We start from the raw sequence: 17,500 nt of genomic DNA, 5'->3' as shown, positions 1-17,500 counted from the left end.
ACCCTGCTACAGCTGATATCTCTACAGTATAAACCCTGCTACAGCTGATATCTCTACAGTATAAACCCTGCTACAGCTGATATCTCTACAGCTGATATCTCTATAGTATAAACCCTGCTACAGCTGATATCTCTATAGTATAAACCCTGTTACAGCTGATATCTCTACAGTATAAACCCTGCTAGATATCTCTACAGTATAAACCCTGCTACAGCTGATATCTCTACAGTATAAACCCTGTTACAGCTGATATCTCTACAGTATAAACCCTGCTAGATATCTCTACAGTATAAACCCTGCTACAGCTGATATCTCTACAGTATAAACCCTGTTACAGCTGATATCTCTACAGTATAAACCCTGCTACAGCTGATATCTGTAGAGTATAAACCCTGCTACAGCTGATATCTCTATAGTATAAACCCTGCTACAGCTGATATCTCTACAGTATAAACCCTGCTAGATATCTCTACAGTATAAACCCTGCTACAGCTGATATCTCTACAGTATAAACCCTGTTACAGCTGATATCTCTACAGTATAAACCCTGCTAGATATCTCTACAGTATAAACCCTGTTACAGCTGATATCTCTACAGTATAAACCCTGCTACAGCTGATATCTCTACAGTAGAAACCCTGTTACAGCTGATATCTCTAAAGTATAAACCCTGCTAGATATCTCTACAGTATAAACCCTGCTAGATATCTCTACAGTATAAACCCTTCTACAGCTGATATCTCTACAGTATAAACCCTTCTACAGCTGATATCTCTACAGTATAAACCCTGCTACAGCTGATATCTCTACAGTATAAACCCTGCTAGATATCTCTACAGTATAAACCCTGCAAGATATCTCTACAGTATAAACCCTGTTACAGCTGATATCTCTACAGTATAAACCCTGCTACAGCTGATATCTCTACAGTATAAACCCTGCTACAGCTGATATCTCTAGAGTATAAACCCTGCTACAGCTGATATCTCTACAGTATAAACCCTGCTACAGCTGATATCTCTACAGTATAAACCCTGCTACAGCTGATATCTATACAGTATAAACCCTGCTACAGCTGATATCTCTACAGTCGTGGCCAAATGTTTTGAGAATGACACAAATATTCATTTTCCCAAAGTCTGCTGCCTTGCATATACTCCAGAATGTTATGAAGAGTGATCAGATGAATTGTAATTAATTGCAAAGTCCCTCTTTGCCATGCAAATGAACTGAATCCCCCAAAAAACATTTCCACTGCATTTCAGCCCTGCCACAAAGGACCAGCTGACATCATGTCAGTGATTCTCTCGTTAACACAGGTGTGAGTGTTGACGAGGATAAGGCTGGAGATCACTCTGTCATGCTGATTGAGTTCGAATAACAGACTGGAAGCTTCAAAAGGAGGGTGGTGATTGGAATCATTGTTCTTCCTCTGTCAACCATGGTTACCTGCAAGGAAACATGTGGCGTCATCATTGCTTTGCACAAAAAGGGCTTCACAGGCAAGGATATTGCTGCCAGTAAGATTGCACCTAAATCAACCATTTATCGGATCATCAAGAACTTCAAGGAGAGCGGTTCAATTGTTGTGAAGAAGGCGTCAGGGCGCCCAAGAAAGTCCTGCAAGCGCCAGGACCGTTTCCTAAAGTTGATTCAGCTGCGGGATCGGGGCACCACCAGTACAGAGCTTGCTCATGAATGGCAGCAGGCAGGTGTGAGGTGAAGACTTTTGGAGGATGGCCTGGTGTCAAGAAGGGCAGCAAAGAAGCCACTTCTCTCCAGGAAAAACATCAGGGACAGACTGATATTCTGCAAAAGGTACAGGGATTGGACTGCTGAGGACTGGGGTAAAGTCATTTTCTCTGATGAATCCCCTTTCCGATTGTTTGGGGCATCCGGAAAAAAGCTTGTCCGGAGAAGACAAGGTGAGCGCTACCATCAGTCCTGTGTCATGCCAACAGTAAAGCATCCTGAGACCATTCATGTGTGGGGTTGCTTCTCAGCCAAGGGAATGCGCTCACTCACAATTTTGCCTAAGAACACAGCCATGAATAAAGAATGGTACCAACACATCCTCCGAGAGCAACTTCTCCCAACCATCCAGGAACAGTTTGGTGACGAACAATGCCTTTTCCAGCATGATGGAACACCTTGCCATAAGGCAAAAGTGATAACTAAGTGGCTCGGGGAACAAAACATCGATATTTTGGGTCCATGGCCAGGAAACTCCCCAGACCTTAATCCCATTGAGAACTTGTGGTCAATCCTCAAGAGGTGGGTGGACAAACAAAAACCCACAAATTCTGACAAACTCAAAGCATTGATTATGCAAGAATGGGCTGCCATCACTGCAAATATTGACTCTTTGCATCAACTTCATGTAATTGTCAATAACTTTTTTAACTTTTGGCCACGACTGTACAGTATAAACCCTGCTACAGCTGACATCTTTATAATATCAATCAAATGTGTTTATAAAGCCATTTTTACATTATCAGATGTCACAAAGTGTTGTACAGAAACCCAGCCTTTAACCCCAAAACAGCAAGCAATGCAGATGTAGAAGCACGGTGGCTAGGAAAAACTCCCTAGAAAGGCCACAACCTAGGAAGAAACCTAGAGAGGAACCAGGCTTTGAGGGGTGGCCAGTCCTCTTCTGGCTGTACTGGGTAGAGAGGAACCAGGCTATGAGGGGTGGCCAGTCCTCTTCTGGCTGTACTGGGTAGAGAGGAACCAGGCTATGAGGGGTGGCTAGTCCTCTTCTGGCTGTACTGGGTAGAGAGGAACCAGGCTATGAGGGGTGGCCAGTCCTCTTCTGGCTGTGCCGGGTGGAGATTATAACTGAACATGGCCAAGATGTTCTAATGTTCATAAATGACCAGCAGGGTCAAATAATAATAATCACAGTAGTTGTCGAGGGTGCAACAGGTCAGCACCTCAGGAGTAAATGTCAGTTGACTTTTCATAGCCGAGCATTCAGAGTTAGAGACAGCAGGTGCGGTAGAGAGAGGGAGAGTCGAAAACAGCAGGTCCGGGACAAGGTAGCACGTCCGGTGAACACGTCAGGGTTTCATAGCCGCAGGCAGAACAGTTGAAACTGGAGCAGCAGCACGACCAGGTGGACTGGGGACAGCAAGGAGTCATCAGGCCAGGTAGTCCTGAGGCATGGTCCTAGGGCTCAGGTCCTCCTTGAGGAGAGGGAGAGAGAGCGAATTAGAGTTGGCATACTTAAATTCACACAGGACACAAGATAAGCTACATTAGCTACGTTAGCTACGTTAGCTACATTAGCTACAACGTTAGCTACATTAGCTACGTTAGCTACATTAGCTACAACGTTAGCTATATTAGCTACCTTAGCTACATTATCTACATTAGCTACGTTAGCTACATTAGCTACAACGTTAGCTATATTAGCTACATTAGCTACGTTAGCTACATTAGCTACAACGTTAGCTATATTAGCTACCTTAGCTACATTATCTACATTAGCTACGTTAGCTACATTAGCTACAACGTTAGCTATATTAGCTACCTTAGCTATATTAGCTACATTAGCTACGTTAGCTACGTTAGCTCTGAATGTGGGCATGATGTCGGCATGATGTAAGATCTACACACCTACAGCAGCATCAACTCTTAACAAACACGAACAGTACGGTACGGTGCAGTCGGTGCTACTGTGCCGGTAAACATGAGACGGTATCGTCAGTGGTATACCGGTAACACATGGTTTGATGGGCAGCAGACTCAGAAACACAGCTGGAACGTTGCTTGGGACCGTTGACCAATAGATAGATGGTATAGAGTTCAGTAATCACACCGCCACCAAGCGGTAGGTAGTGCAGCAGGAGTTGGGGAATGACCTCACGTGTTTGTCCAGTTTGTCTCAGCAGGGTTTGTGGGTTCATTCAATATCAACATCAGCATCAATTGGAATTAAAAAAAAAAAATGGTTATATTATTTTAAACTTATTTTCTTTTCTTTTTTTAATCATTGAATTGAATTTGCACTTTCTGACTGAATTGACCCCAAACCATGTCTGTCTCATAGTTACTGTCCGTTACTGATGATGTCATAGTTACTGTCTGTTACTGATGATGTCACAGCTACTGTCTGTTACTGATGATGTCATAGTTACTGTCCGTTACTGAATGTCAACTCCCAAACCATGTCTGTCTCATAGTTACTGTCTGTTACTGATGATGTCATAGTTACTGTCTGTTACTGATGATGTCACAGCTACTGTCCGTTACTGATGATGTCATAGTTACTGTCTGTTACTGATGATGTCATAGTTACTGTCTGTTACTGATGATGTCATAGTTACTGTCTGTTACTGAATCTCAACTTCCTTAGTAATGTCTCTGGTGATGTCACTGTTGATGTCATTGGTGATGTCATTGGTAATGTCACTGTTGATGTCACTGGTGATGTCATTGGTAATGTTACTGTTGATGTCACTGGTGATGTCACTGTTGATGTCATTGGTAATGTTACTGTTGATGTCACTGGTGATGTCACTGTTGATGTCACTGGTAATGTCACTGTTGATCTCATTGGTGATGTCACTGTTGATGTCATTGGTAATGTTACAGTTGATGTCAGGACACGCCCCCAGGCATGACAAGCCACAGGAAGACACACACACACCTCTGGTCCTCTGTTTGTACATGCCACACCTCTGTGTGTATCTCTCCCTACATGTAGGTGTCCTGACTGTGTGTGTGTGTGTGTGTGTGTGTGTGTGTGTGTGTGTGTGTGTGTGTGTGTGTGTGTGTGTGTGTGTGTGTGTGTGTGTGTGTGTTCCAGAGGCCCAACAGAGACCTTACTATGCAGACTACTCCCCGGTTCGTCTCACCATCCACACGTTGTGCACCAGCCACTACCTGGACCTCTTCATCACCGTCATCATCGGCATCAACGTCGTCACCATGAGCATGGAGCATTACAACCAGCCACAGGTAACTATAGCAACCACACTACAACCAGCCTCAGGCAACTATAGCAACCACACCACAACCAGCCTCAGGTAACTATAGCAACCACACCACAACCAGCCTCAGGTAACTATAGCAACCACACCTCACTAATAAGCCTCGGGTAACTATAGCAACCACACACGCAACCAGCCTCAGGTAACTATAGCAACCACACCACACTACAACCAGCCACAGGTAACTATAGCAACCACACCACAACCAGCCTCAGGTAACTATAGCAACCACACCACACTACAACCAGCCACAGGTAACTATAGCAACCACACCACAACCAGCCTCAGGTAACTATAGCAACCACACCACAACCAGCTTCAGGTCACTATAGTAACCACACCACAACCAGCTTCAGATTACTATAGCAACCACACCACAACCAGCCTCAGGTAACTATAGCAACCACACCACAACCAGCCTCAGGTAACTATAGCAACCACACCACACTAAAAAAGCCTCGGGTAACTATAGCAACCACACCACAACCAGCCTCAGGTAACTATAGCAACCACACCACACTACAACCAGCCTCAGGTAACTATGGCAACCACACTACAACCATCATCAGGTAGCTGAAGTAACCTCGCACACCGGTAACTATAGCAACCACACTGAAATTAGGTAACTTTGGTAACCATAGCAAACACGAAAGTATGAAAATCAACCAACCACTGGTAACCATGATGGTCTGATAGTGTTCTGTCTTCTGGATCTTTCTTCCTTCTACTGGAGGTACTAACTCTGTGTGTGTGTGTGTGTGTGTGTGTGTGTGTGTGTGTGTGTGTGTGTGTGTGTGTGTGTGTGTGTGTGTGTGTCCAGTATCTGGAGGAAGCTCTGAAGTACTGTAACTACTTGTTTACCTGTATCTTCATCATCGAGACCCTGCTGAAACTAGTGGCCTTCGGACTGCACAGGTTTTTCAAGGACAGGTACACATTCTACACACTACACACTACACTACACACTACACTACACACTACACACTACACTACACACTACACTACACACTACACTACACACTACACTACACACTACACATACACACTACACTCACACACACTACACTACACATACATATATACACACACACACCCACACACACTACACACACTACACACTACACACTACACACACTACACACTACACACACACACACACACTACACACACTACACACACACTACACACACACACACACACACACATACACACTACACACACTACACTACACATACATACACACTACACACACACACACACTACACACACTACACACACTACACTACACATACATACACACACACACACACACACACTACACATACACACACACACACACTACACTACACACACACACACACACACACACACACACACACACACACTACACACACATACACACACTACACATACATACACACACACACACACACACACTACACATACACACACACACACACACACACACTACACACACTACACACACATACACACACTACACACACTACACTACACATACATACACACACACACACACACACACACACACACACAAAGTGTTCCTCACTCGGTCATTGGATCTTGACACAAAAATGTGTCTGTGTGTGTTTATGTCTGTGTGTGTGTGTGTCTGTGTGTGTGTGTGTGTGTGTGTGTGTGTGTGTGTGTGTGTGTGTGTGTGTGTGTGTGTGTGTGTGTGTGTATCCAGGTGGAACCAGCTGGACCTGGCCATAGTGCTGCTGTCCATCATGGGCATCACTCTGGAGGAGCTGAAAATGAACGCATCATTACCCATCAACCCCACCATCATCAGGATCATGAGAGTCCTGAGGATCGCTCGAGGTAGACACAGTCTTGAGGATCGCTCGAGGTAGACACAGTACTGAGGATCCCTCGAGGTAGACACAGTCTTGAGGATCGCTCGAGGTAGACACAGTACTGAGGATCGCTCGAGGTAGACAGTCCTGAGGATCGCTCGAGGTAGACACAGTATTGAGGATCGCTCGAGGTAGACACAGTACTGAGGATCGCTCGAGGTAGACACAGTCCTGAGGATCGCTCGAGGTAGACACAGTCCTGAGGATCGCTCGAGGTAGAGACATCCCTGAGGATCGCTCGAGGTAGACACAGTCCTGAGGATTGCTCGAGGTAGACACAGTACTGAGGATCACTCGAGGTAGACACAGACCTGAGGATCACTCGAGGTAGACACAGTCCTGAGGATCGCTCGAGGTAGACACAGTCCTGAGGATCGCTCGAGGTAGACACAGTACTGAGGATCGCTCGAGGTAGACACAGTCCTGAGGATCGCTCGAGGTAGACACAGTCCTGAGGATCGCTCGAGGTAGACCCAGTCCCGAGGATCGCTCGAGGTAGACACAGTACTGAGGATCGCTCGAGGTAGACACAGTCCTGAGGATCGCTCGAGGTAGCCACAGTCCTGAGGATCGCTCGAGGTAGACCCAGGGGGTCCTGAGGATCGCTCGACGTAGACACAGTACTGAGGATCGCTCGAGGTAGACACAGTCCTGAGGATCCCTCGAGGTAGACACAGTCCTGAGGATCGCTTGAGGTAGACACAGCCTAGTCCTGAGGATCGCTCGAGGTAGACACAGTACTGAGGATCGCTCGAGGTAGACACAGTCCTGAGGATCGCTCGAGGTAGACACAGTCCTGAGGATCCCTCGAGGTAGACACAGTACTGAGGATCGCTCGAGGTAGACACAGTACTGAGGATCGCTCGAGGTAGACACAGTACTGAGGATCGCTCGAGGTAGACACAGCAGGGTACTGAGGATCGCTCGAGGTAGACACAGTCCTGAGGATCGCTTGAGGTAAACACAGTCTAGTGCTCAGGATCGCTCGAGGTAGACACAGTCATGAGGATCGCTCGAGGTAGACACAGCAGTACCTGAGGATCGCTCGAGGTAGACACAGCAGGGTACTGAGGATCGCTCGAGGTAGACACAGTCCTGAGGATCTCTCGAGGTAGACACAGTCCTGAGGATCGCTCGAGGTAGACACAGTCCTGAGGATCGCTCGAGGTAGACACAGTCCTGAGGATCGCTCGAGGTAGACACAGTCCTGAGGATCTCTCGAGGTAGACACAGTCCGGAGGATCGCTCGAGGTAGACACATCCCTGAGGATCGCTCGAGGTAGACACAGTCCTGAGGATCGCTCGAGGTAGACACAGTACCGAGGATCGCTCGAGGTAGACACAGTCCTGAGGATCGCTCGAGGTAGGCACAGACCTGAGGATCGCTCGAGGTAGACACAGTCCAGAGGATCGCTCGAGGTAGACACAGCAGGGTACTGAGGATCGCTCGAGGTAGACACAGCAGGGTACTGAGGATCGCTCGAGGTAGACACAGTCCTGAGGATTTCTCGAGGTAGACACAGTCTAGTGCTCAGGATCGCTCGAGGTAGACACAGTCATGAGGATCGCTCGAGGTAGACACAGCAGGGTACTGAGGATCGCTCGAGGTAGACACAGCAGAGTACTGAGGATCGCTCGAGGTAGACACAGTCCTGAGGATCTCTCGAGGTAGACACAGTCCTGAGGATCGCTCGAGGTAGACACAGTCCTGAGGATCGCTCGAGGTAGACACAGTACTGAGGATCGCTCGAGGTAGACACAGTCCTGAGGATCTCTCGAGGTAGACACAGTCCTGAGGATCGCTCGAGGTAGACACATCCCTGAGGATCGCTCGAGGTAGACACAGTCCTGAGGATCGCTCGAGGTAGACACAGTACTGAGGATCGCTCGAGGTAGACACAGTCCTGAGGATCGCTCGAGGTAGACACAGTACTGAGGATCGTTCGAGGTAGACACAGTCCTGAGGATCGCTCGAGGTAGACACAGACCTGAGGATCGCTCGAGGTAGACACAGTCCAGAGGATCGCTCGAGGTAGACACAGTCCAGAGGATCGCTCGAGGTAGACACAGTCCTGAGGATCGCTTGAGGTAGACACAGTACTGAGGATCGCTCGAGGTAGACACAGACCTGAGGATCGCTCGAGGTAGACACAGTCCAGAGGATCGCTCGAGGTAGACACAGTCCAGAGGATCGCTTGAGGTAGACACAGTCCTGAGGTTCGCTCGAGGTAGACACAGTACTGAGGATCGCTCGAGGTAGATTCAGTCCTGAGGATCGCTCGAGGTAGACACAGTCCCGAGGATCTATCGAGGTAGACACAGTACTGAGGATCGCTCGAGGTAGACACAGTACTGAGGATCGCTTGAGGTAGACACAGTCCTGAGGATCGCTTGAGGTAAACACAGTCTAGTCCTCAGGATCGCTCGAGGTAGGCACAGTCCTGAGGATCGCTCGAGGTAGACACAGTCCTGAGGATCGCTCGAGGTAGACACAGTACTGAGGATCGTTCGAGGTAGACACAGTCCTGAGGATCTCTCGAGGTAGACACAGTCCTGAGTATCGCTCGAGGTAGACACATCCCTGAGGATCGCTCGAGGTAGACACAGTCCTGAGGATCGCTCGAGGTAGACACAGTACTGAGGATCGCTCGAGGTAGACACAGTCCTGAGGATCGCTCGAGGTAGACACAGACCTGAGGATCGCTCGAGGTAGACACAGTCCAGAGGATCGCTCGAGGTAGACACAGTCCAGAGGATCGCTCGAGGTAGACACAGTCCTGACGATCGCTTGAGGTAGACACAGTACTGAGGATCGCTCGAGGTAGACACAGACCTAAGGATCGCTCGAGGTAGCCACAGTCCTGAGGATCGCTCGAGGTAGACACAGTCCTGAGGATCGCTCGAGGTAGACACAGTCCTGAGGATCGCTCGAGGTAGACACAGTCCTGACGATCGCTCGAGGTAGACACAGCACTGAGGATCGCTTGAGGTAGACAGCCCTGAGGATCGCTCGAGGTAGACACAGTCTTGAGGATCGCTCGAGGTAGCAACAGTACTGAGGATCGCTCGAGGTAGACACAGACCTGAGGATCGCTCGAGGTAGACCCAGTCCTGAGGATCGGTCGAGGTAGACACAGTACTGAGGATCGCTTGAGGTAGACACAGTCCTGAGGATCGCTCGAGGTAGACACAGTCCTGAGGATCGCTCGAGGTAGACCCAGTTCTGAGGATCGCTCGAGGTAGACACAGTACTGAGGATCGCTCGAGGTAGACACAGTCCTGAGGATCGCTCGAGGTAGACACAGTACTGAGGATCGTTCGAGGTAGACACAGTCCTGAGGATCTCTCGAGGTAGACACAGTCCTGAGCATCGCTCGAGGTAGACACATCCCTGAGGATCGCTCGAGGTAGACACAGTCCTGAGGATCGCTCGAGGTAGACACAGTACTGAGGATCGCTCGAGGTAGACACAGTCCTGAGGATCGCTCGAGGTAGACACAGACCTGAGGATCGCTCGAGGTAGACACAGTCCAGAGGATCGCTCGAGGTAGACACAGTCCAGAGGATCGCTCGAGGTAGACACAGTCCTGAGGATCGCTTGAGGTAGACACAGTACTGAGGATCGCTCGAGGTAGACACAGACCTGAGGATCGCTCGAGGTAGCCACAGTCCTGAGGATCGCTCGAGGTAGACACAGTCCTGAGGATCGCTCGAGGTAGACACAGTCCTGAGGATCGCTCGAGGTAGACACAGTCCTGACGATCGCTCGAGGTAGACACAGCACTGAGGATCGCTCGAGGTAGACACAGCCCTGAGGATCGCTCGAGGTAGACCCAGTTCTGAGGATCGCTCGAGGTAGACACAGTACTGAGGATCGCTCGAGGTAGACACAGTCCTGAGGATCGCTCGAGGTGACACAGTCCTGAGGATCGCTTGAGGTAGACACAGCCTAGTCCTGAGGATCGCTCGAGGTAGACACAGTCCTGAGGTTCGCTCGAGGTAGACACAGTACTGAGGATCGCTCGAGGTAGAGTCAGTCCTGAGGATCGCTCGAGGTAGACACAGTACTGAGGATCGCTCCAGGTAGACACAGCAGGGTACTGAGGATCGCTCGAGGAAGACACAGTCCTGAGGATCGCTTGAGGTAGACACAGTCCTGAGGATCGCTTGAGGTAAACACAGTCTAGTCCTCAGGATCGCTCGAGGTAGGCACAGTCCTGAGGATCGCTCGAGGTAGACACAGCAGGGTACTGAGGATCGCTCGAGGTAGACATAGCAGGGTACTGAGGATCGCTCGAGGTAGACACAGCAGGGTACTGAGGATCGCTCGAGGTAGACACAGTCCTGAGGATCGCTCGAGGTAGACACAGTACTGAGGATCTCTCAAGGTAGACACAGCAGGGTACTGAGGATCGCTCGAGGTAGACACAGCAGGGTACTGAGGATCGCTCGAGGTAGACACAGTCCTGAGGATCGCTCGAGGTAGACACAGTCCTGAGGATCGCTCGAGGTAGACACAGTCCTGAGGATCGCTTGAGGTAAACACAGTCTAGTGCTCAGGATCGGTCGAGGTAGACACAGTCATGAGGATCGCTCGAGGTAGACACAGCAGGGTACTGAGGATCGCTCGAGGTAGACACAGCAGGGTACTGAGGATCGCTCGAGGTAGACACAGTCCTGAGGATCGCTCGAGGTAGACACAGTCCTGAGGATCGCTCGAGGTAGACACAGTCCTGAGGATCGCTCGAGGTAGACACAGTACTGAGGATCGCTCGAGGTAGACACAGTCCTGAGGATCGCTCGAAGGTAGACACAGTCCTGAGGATCGCTCGAGGTAGACACAGCCCTGAGGATCGCTCGAGGTAGACACAGTCCTGAGGATCGCTCGAGGTAGACACAGTACTGAGGATCGCTCGAGGTAGACACAGTCCTGAGGATCGCACGAGGTAGACACAGACCTGAGGATCGCTCGAGGTAGACACAGTCCAGAGGATCGCTCGAGGTAGACACAGTCCTGAGGATCGCTCGAGGTAGACACAGTACTGAGGATCGCTCGAGGTAGACACAGACCTGAGGATCGCTCGAGGTAGCCACAGTCCTGAGGATCGCTCGAGGTAGACACAGTCCTGAGGATCGCTCGAGGTAGACACAGTCCTGAGGATCGCTCGAGGTAGACACAGTCCTGAGGATCGCTCGAGGTAGACACAGCACTGAGGATCGCTCGTGGTAGACAGCCCTGAGGATCGCTCGAGGTAGACACAGTCCTGAGGATCGCTCGAGGTAGACACAGTACTGAGGATCGCTCGAGGTAGACACAGACCTGAGGATCGCTCGAGGTAGACACAGTCCTGAGGATCGCTCGAGGTAGACACAGTCCTGAGGATCGCTCGAGGTAGACACAGTCCTGAGGATCGCTCGAGGTAGACACAGTCCTGAGGATCGCTCGAGGTAGACACAGTCCTGAGGATCGCTCGAGGTAGACCCAGTCCTGAGGATCGGTCGAGGTAGACACAGTCCTGAGGATCGCTCGAGGTAGACACAGTCCTGAGGATCGCTCGAGGTAGACACAGTCCTGAGGATCGCTCGAGGTAGACACAGCACTGAGGATCGCTCGAGGTAGACAGCCCTGAGGATCGCTCGAGGTAGACACAGTCCTGAGGATCGCTTGAGGTAGACACAGCCTAGTCCTGAGGATCGCTCGAGGTAGACACAGTCCTGAGGATCGCTCGAGGTAGACACAGTACTGAGGATCGCTCGAGGTAGACACAGTACTGAGGATCTCTCCAGGTAGACACAGCAGGGTACTGAGGATCGCTCGAGGTAGACACAGTCCTGAGGATCGCGCGAGGTAAACACAGTCTAGTCCTCAGGATCGCTCGAGGTAGGCACAGTCCTGAGGATCGCTCGAGGTAGACACAGCAGGGTACTGAGGATCGCTCGAGGTAGACACAGCAGGGTACTGAGGATCGCTCGAGGTAGACACAGCAGGGTACTGAGGATCGCTCGAGGTAGACACAGCAGGGTACTGAGGATCGCTCGAGGTAGACACAGTCCTGAGGATCGCTCGAGGTAGACACAGTACTGAGGATCGCTCGAGGTAGACACAGTCCTGAGGATCGCTCGAAGGTAGACACAGTCCTGAGGATCGCTCGAGGTAGACACAGTCCTGAGGATCGCTCGAGGTAGACACAGTCCTGAGGATCGCTCGAGGTAGACACAGTCCTGAGGATCGCTCGAGGTAGACACAGTCCTGAGGATCGCTCGAGGTAGACACAGTCCTGAGGATCGCTCGAGGTAGACATAGTCCTGAGGATCGCTCGAGGTAGACCCAGTCCTGAGGATCGGTCGAGGTAGACACAGTCCTGAGGATCGCTCGAGGTAGACACAGTCCTGAGGATCGCTCGAGGTAGACCCAGTCCTGAGGATCCTCGAGGTAGACACAGTTCTGAGGATCGCTCGAGGTAGACACAGTCCTGAGGATCGCTCGAGGTGACACAGTCCTGAGGATCGCTTGAGGTAGACACAGCCTAGTCCTGAGGATCGCTCGAGGTAGACACAGTCCTGAGGATCGCTCGAGGTAGACACAGTCCTGAGGATCGCTCGAGGTAGACACAGTCCTGAGGATCGCTCGAGGTAGACACAGCACTGAGGATCGCTCGAGGTAGACAGCCCTGAGGATCGCTCGAGGTAGACACAGTCCTGAGGATTTCTCGAGGTAGACACAGTACTGAGGATCGCTCGAGGTAGACACAGACCTGAGGATCGCTCGAGGTAGACACAGTCCTGAGTATCGCTCGAGGTAGACACAGTCCTGAGGATCGCTCGAGGTAGACACAGTCCTGAGGATCGCTCGAGGTAGACACAGTCCTGAGGATCGCTCGAGGTAGACCCAGTCCTGAGGATCGGTCGAGGTAGACCCAGTCCTGAGGATCGGTCGAGGTAGACACAGTCCTGAGGATCGCTCGAGGTAGACCCAGTCCTGAGGATCCCTCGAGGTAGACACAGTACTGAGGATCGCTCGAGGTAGACACAGTCCTGAGGATCGCTCGAGGTGACACAGTCCTGAGGATCGCTTGAGGTAGACACAGCCTAGTCCTGAGGATCGCTCGAGGTAGACACAGTCCTGAGGATCGCTCGAGGTAGACACAGTACTGAGGATCGCTCGAGGTAGACACAGTACTGAGGATCGCTCCAGGTAGACACAGCAGGGTACTGAGGATCGCTCGAGGTGGACACAGTCCTGAGGATCGCTTGAGGTAAACACAGTCTAGTCCTCAGGATCGCTCGAGGTAGGCACAGTCCTGAGGATCGCTCGAGGTAGACACAGCAGGGTACTGAGGATCGCTCGAGGTAGACACAGCAGGGTACTGAGGATCGCTCGAGGTAGCCACAGCAGGGTACTGAGGATCGCTCGAGGTAGACACAGTCCTGAGGATCGCTCGAGGTAGACACAGTCCTGAGGATCGCTCGAGGTAGACACAGTCCTGAGGATCGCTCGAGGTAGACACAGTCCTGAGGATCGCTCGAGGTAGACACAGTCCTGAGGATCACTCGAGGTAGACACAGTCCTGAGGATCGCTCGAGGTAGACACAGTCCTGAGGATCGCTCGAGGTAGACACAGTCCTGAGGATCGCTCGAGGTAGACACAGTCCTGAGGATCGCTCGAGGTAGACACAGTCCTGAGGATCGCTCGAGGTAGACACAGTACTGAGGATCGCTCGAGGTAGACACAGTCCTGAGGATCGCTCGAAGGTAGACACAGTCCTGAGGATCGCTCGAGGTAGACACAGTCCTGAGGATCGCTCGAGGTAGACACAGTCCTGAGGATCGCTCGAGGTAGACACAGTACTGAGGATCGCTCGAGGTAGACACAGTCCTGAGGATCGCTCGAGGTAGACACAGACCTGAGGATCGCTCGAGGTAGACACAGTCCAGAGGATCCCTCGAGGTAGACACAGTCCTGACGATCGCTCGAGGTAGACACAGTACTGAGGATCGCTCGAGGTAGACACAGACCTGAGGATCGCTCGAGGTAGCCACAGTCCTGAGGATCGCTCGAGGTAGACACAGTCCTGAGGATCGCTCGAGGTAGACACAGTCCTGAGGATCGCTCGAGGTAGACACAGTCCTGAGGATCGCTCGAGGTAGACACAGCACTGAGGATCGCTCGAGGTAGACAGCCCTGAGGATCGCTCGAGGTAGACACAGTCCTGAGGATCGCTCGAGGTAGACACAGTCCTGAGGATCGCTCGAGGTAGACACAGACCTGAGGATCGCTCGAGGTAGACACAGTCCTGAGGATCGCTCGAGGTAGACACAGTCCTGAGGATCGCTCGAGGTAGACACAGTCCTGAGGATCGCTCGAGGTAGACACAGTCCTGAGGATCGCTCGAGGTAGACCCAGTCCTGAGGATCGGCTCGAGGTAGACACAGTCCTGAGGATCGCTCGAGGTAGACACAGTCCTGAGGATCGCTCGAGGTAGACCCAGTCCTGAGGATCGCTCGAGGTAGACACAGTACTGAGGATCGCTCGAGGTAGACACAGTCCTGAGGATCGCTCGAGGTGACACAGTCCTGAGGATCGCTTGAGGTAGACACAGTCCTGAGGATCGCTCGAGGTAGACACAGTCCTGAGGATCGCTCGAGGTAGACACAGTACTGAGGATCGCTCGAGGTAGACACAGTACTGAGGATCTCTCAGGTAGACACAGCAGGGTACTGAGGATCGCTCGAGGTAGACACAGTCCTGAGGATCGCTCGAGGTAAACACAGTCTAGTCCTCAGGATCGCTCGAGGTAGGCACAGTCCTGAGGATCGCTCGAGGTAGACACAGCAGGGTACTGAGGATCGCTCGAGGTAGACACAGCAGGTACTGAGGATCGCTCGAGGTAGACACAGTCCTGAGGATCGCTCGAGGTAGACACAGTCCTGAGGATCGCTCGAGGTAGACACAGTCCTGAGGATCGCTCGAGGTAGACACAGTCCTGAGGATCGCTCGAGGTAGACACAGTCCTGAGGATCGCTCGAGGTAGACACAGTCCTGAGGATCGCTCGAGGTAGACACAGTCCTGAGGATCGCTCGAGGTAGACACAGTCCTGAGGATCGCTCGAGGTAGACACAGTCCTGAGGATCGCTCGAGGTAGACACAGTCCTGAGGATCGCTCGAGGTAGACACAGTCCTGAGGATCGCTCGAGGTAGACACAGTCCTGAGGATCGCTCGAGGTAGACACAGTCCTGAGGATCGCTCGAGGTAGACACATCCCTGAGGATCGCTCGAGGTAGACACAGTCCTGAGGATCGCTCGAGGTAGACACAGTCCTGAGGATCGCTCGAGGTAGACACAGTCCTGAGGATCGCTCGAGGTAGACACATCCCTGAGGATCGCTCGAGGTAGACACAGTACTGAGGATCGCTCGATGTAGACACAGTACTGAGGATCGCTATAGGTAGACACAGTCCTGAGGATCGCTCGAGGTAGACACAGTCCTGAGGATCGCTCGAGGTAGACACAGTCCTGAGGATTGCTCCAGGTAGACACAGTCCTGAGGATCGCTCCAGGTAGACACAGTCCTGAGGATTTCTCGAGGTAGACAGTCCTGAGGATCGCTCGAGGTAGTCACAGTCCTGACGATTGCTTGAGGTAGACACAGCCCAGTCCTGAGGATCGCTCGAGGTAGACACAGCAGGGTACTGAGGATCGCTCGAGGTAGACACAGTCCTGAGGATCGCTCGAGGTAGACACAGTCCTGAGGATCGCTCGAGGTAGACACACTCCTGAGGATCGCTCGAGGTAGACACAGTCCTGAGGATCGCTCGAGGTAGACACAGTCCTGAGGATCGCTCGAGGTAGACACAGTACTGAGGATCGCTATAGGTAGACACAGTACTGAGGATCGCTCGAGGTAGACACAGTCCTGAGGATCGCTCGAGGTAGACACAGCCCAGTCCTGAGGATCGCTCCAGGTAGACACAGCAGGGTACTGAGGATCGCTCGAGGTAGACACAGACCTGAGGATCGCTCGAGGTAGGCACAGTCCTGAGGATCGCTCGAGGTAGACACAGTCCTGAGGATCGCTCGAGGTAGACACAGTCCTGAGGATCGCTCGAGGTAGACACATCCCTGAGGATCGCTCGAGGTAGACACAGTCCTGAGGATCGCTCGAGGTAGACACAGTCCTGAGGATCGCTCGAGGTAGACACAGTCCTGAGGATCGCTCGAGGTAGACACATCCCTGAGGATCGCTCGAGGTAGACACAGTCCTGAGGATCGCTCGAGGTAGACACAGTACTGAGGATCGCTATAGGTAGACACAGTCCTGAGGATCGCTCCAGGTAGACACAGTCCTGAGGATCGCTCCAGGTAGACACAGTCCTGACGATCGCTCCAGGTAGACACAGTCCTGAGGATCGCTCGAGGTAGACAGTCCTGAGGATCGCTCGAGGTAGTCACAGTCCTGACGATTGCTTGAGGTAGACACAGCCCAGTCCTGAGGATCGCTCGAGGTAGACACAGCAGGGTACTGAGGATCGCTCGAGGTAGACACAGTCCTGAGGATCGCTCGAGGTAGACACAGTCCTGAGGATCTCTCGAGGTAGACACAGTCCTGAGGATCGCTCGAGGTA

At 51.7% G+C, this 17,500-nt stretch overlaps 1 protein-coding gene across 1 annotated transcript in view; it reads left to right on the top strand.

Annotated features, from left to right (window-relative positions):
• LOC106593944 (voltage-dependent T-type calcium channel subunit alpha-1H) overlaps positions 1-17,500 on the top strand; it is an 81,128-nt gene that overhangs the window by 46,395 nt on the left and 17,233 nt on the right. Inside the window, exons 19-21 of the mRNA XM_045716089.1 lie at positions 4,814-4,965; positions 5,818-5,927; positions 6,706-6,839. Of these exons, the coding sequence (XP_045572045.1) occupies positions 4,814-4,965; positions 5,818-5,927; positions 6,706-6,839 (396 nt within the window). The remainder of the gene's footprint in view (positions 1-4,813; positions 4,966-5,817; positions 5,928-6,705; positions 6,840-17,500) is intronic.

This window comes from Salmo salar, chromosome ssa03 (genome assembly GCF_905237065.1).
Source record: "Salmo salar chromosome ssa03, Ssal_v3.1, whole genome shotgun sequence".
Classification (NCBI taxonomy): domain Eukaryota; kingdom Metazoa; phylum Chordata; class Actinopteri; order Salmoniformes; family Salmonidae; genus Salmo; species Salmo salar.
The sequence above is the reverse complement of the archived record's forward strand: the minus strand, read 5'-3'. Positions and strand labels throughout refer to the sequence as shown.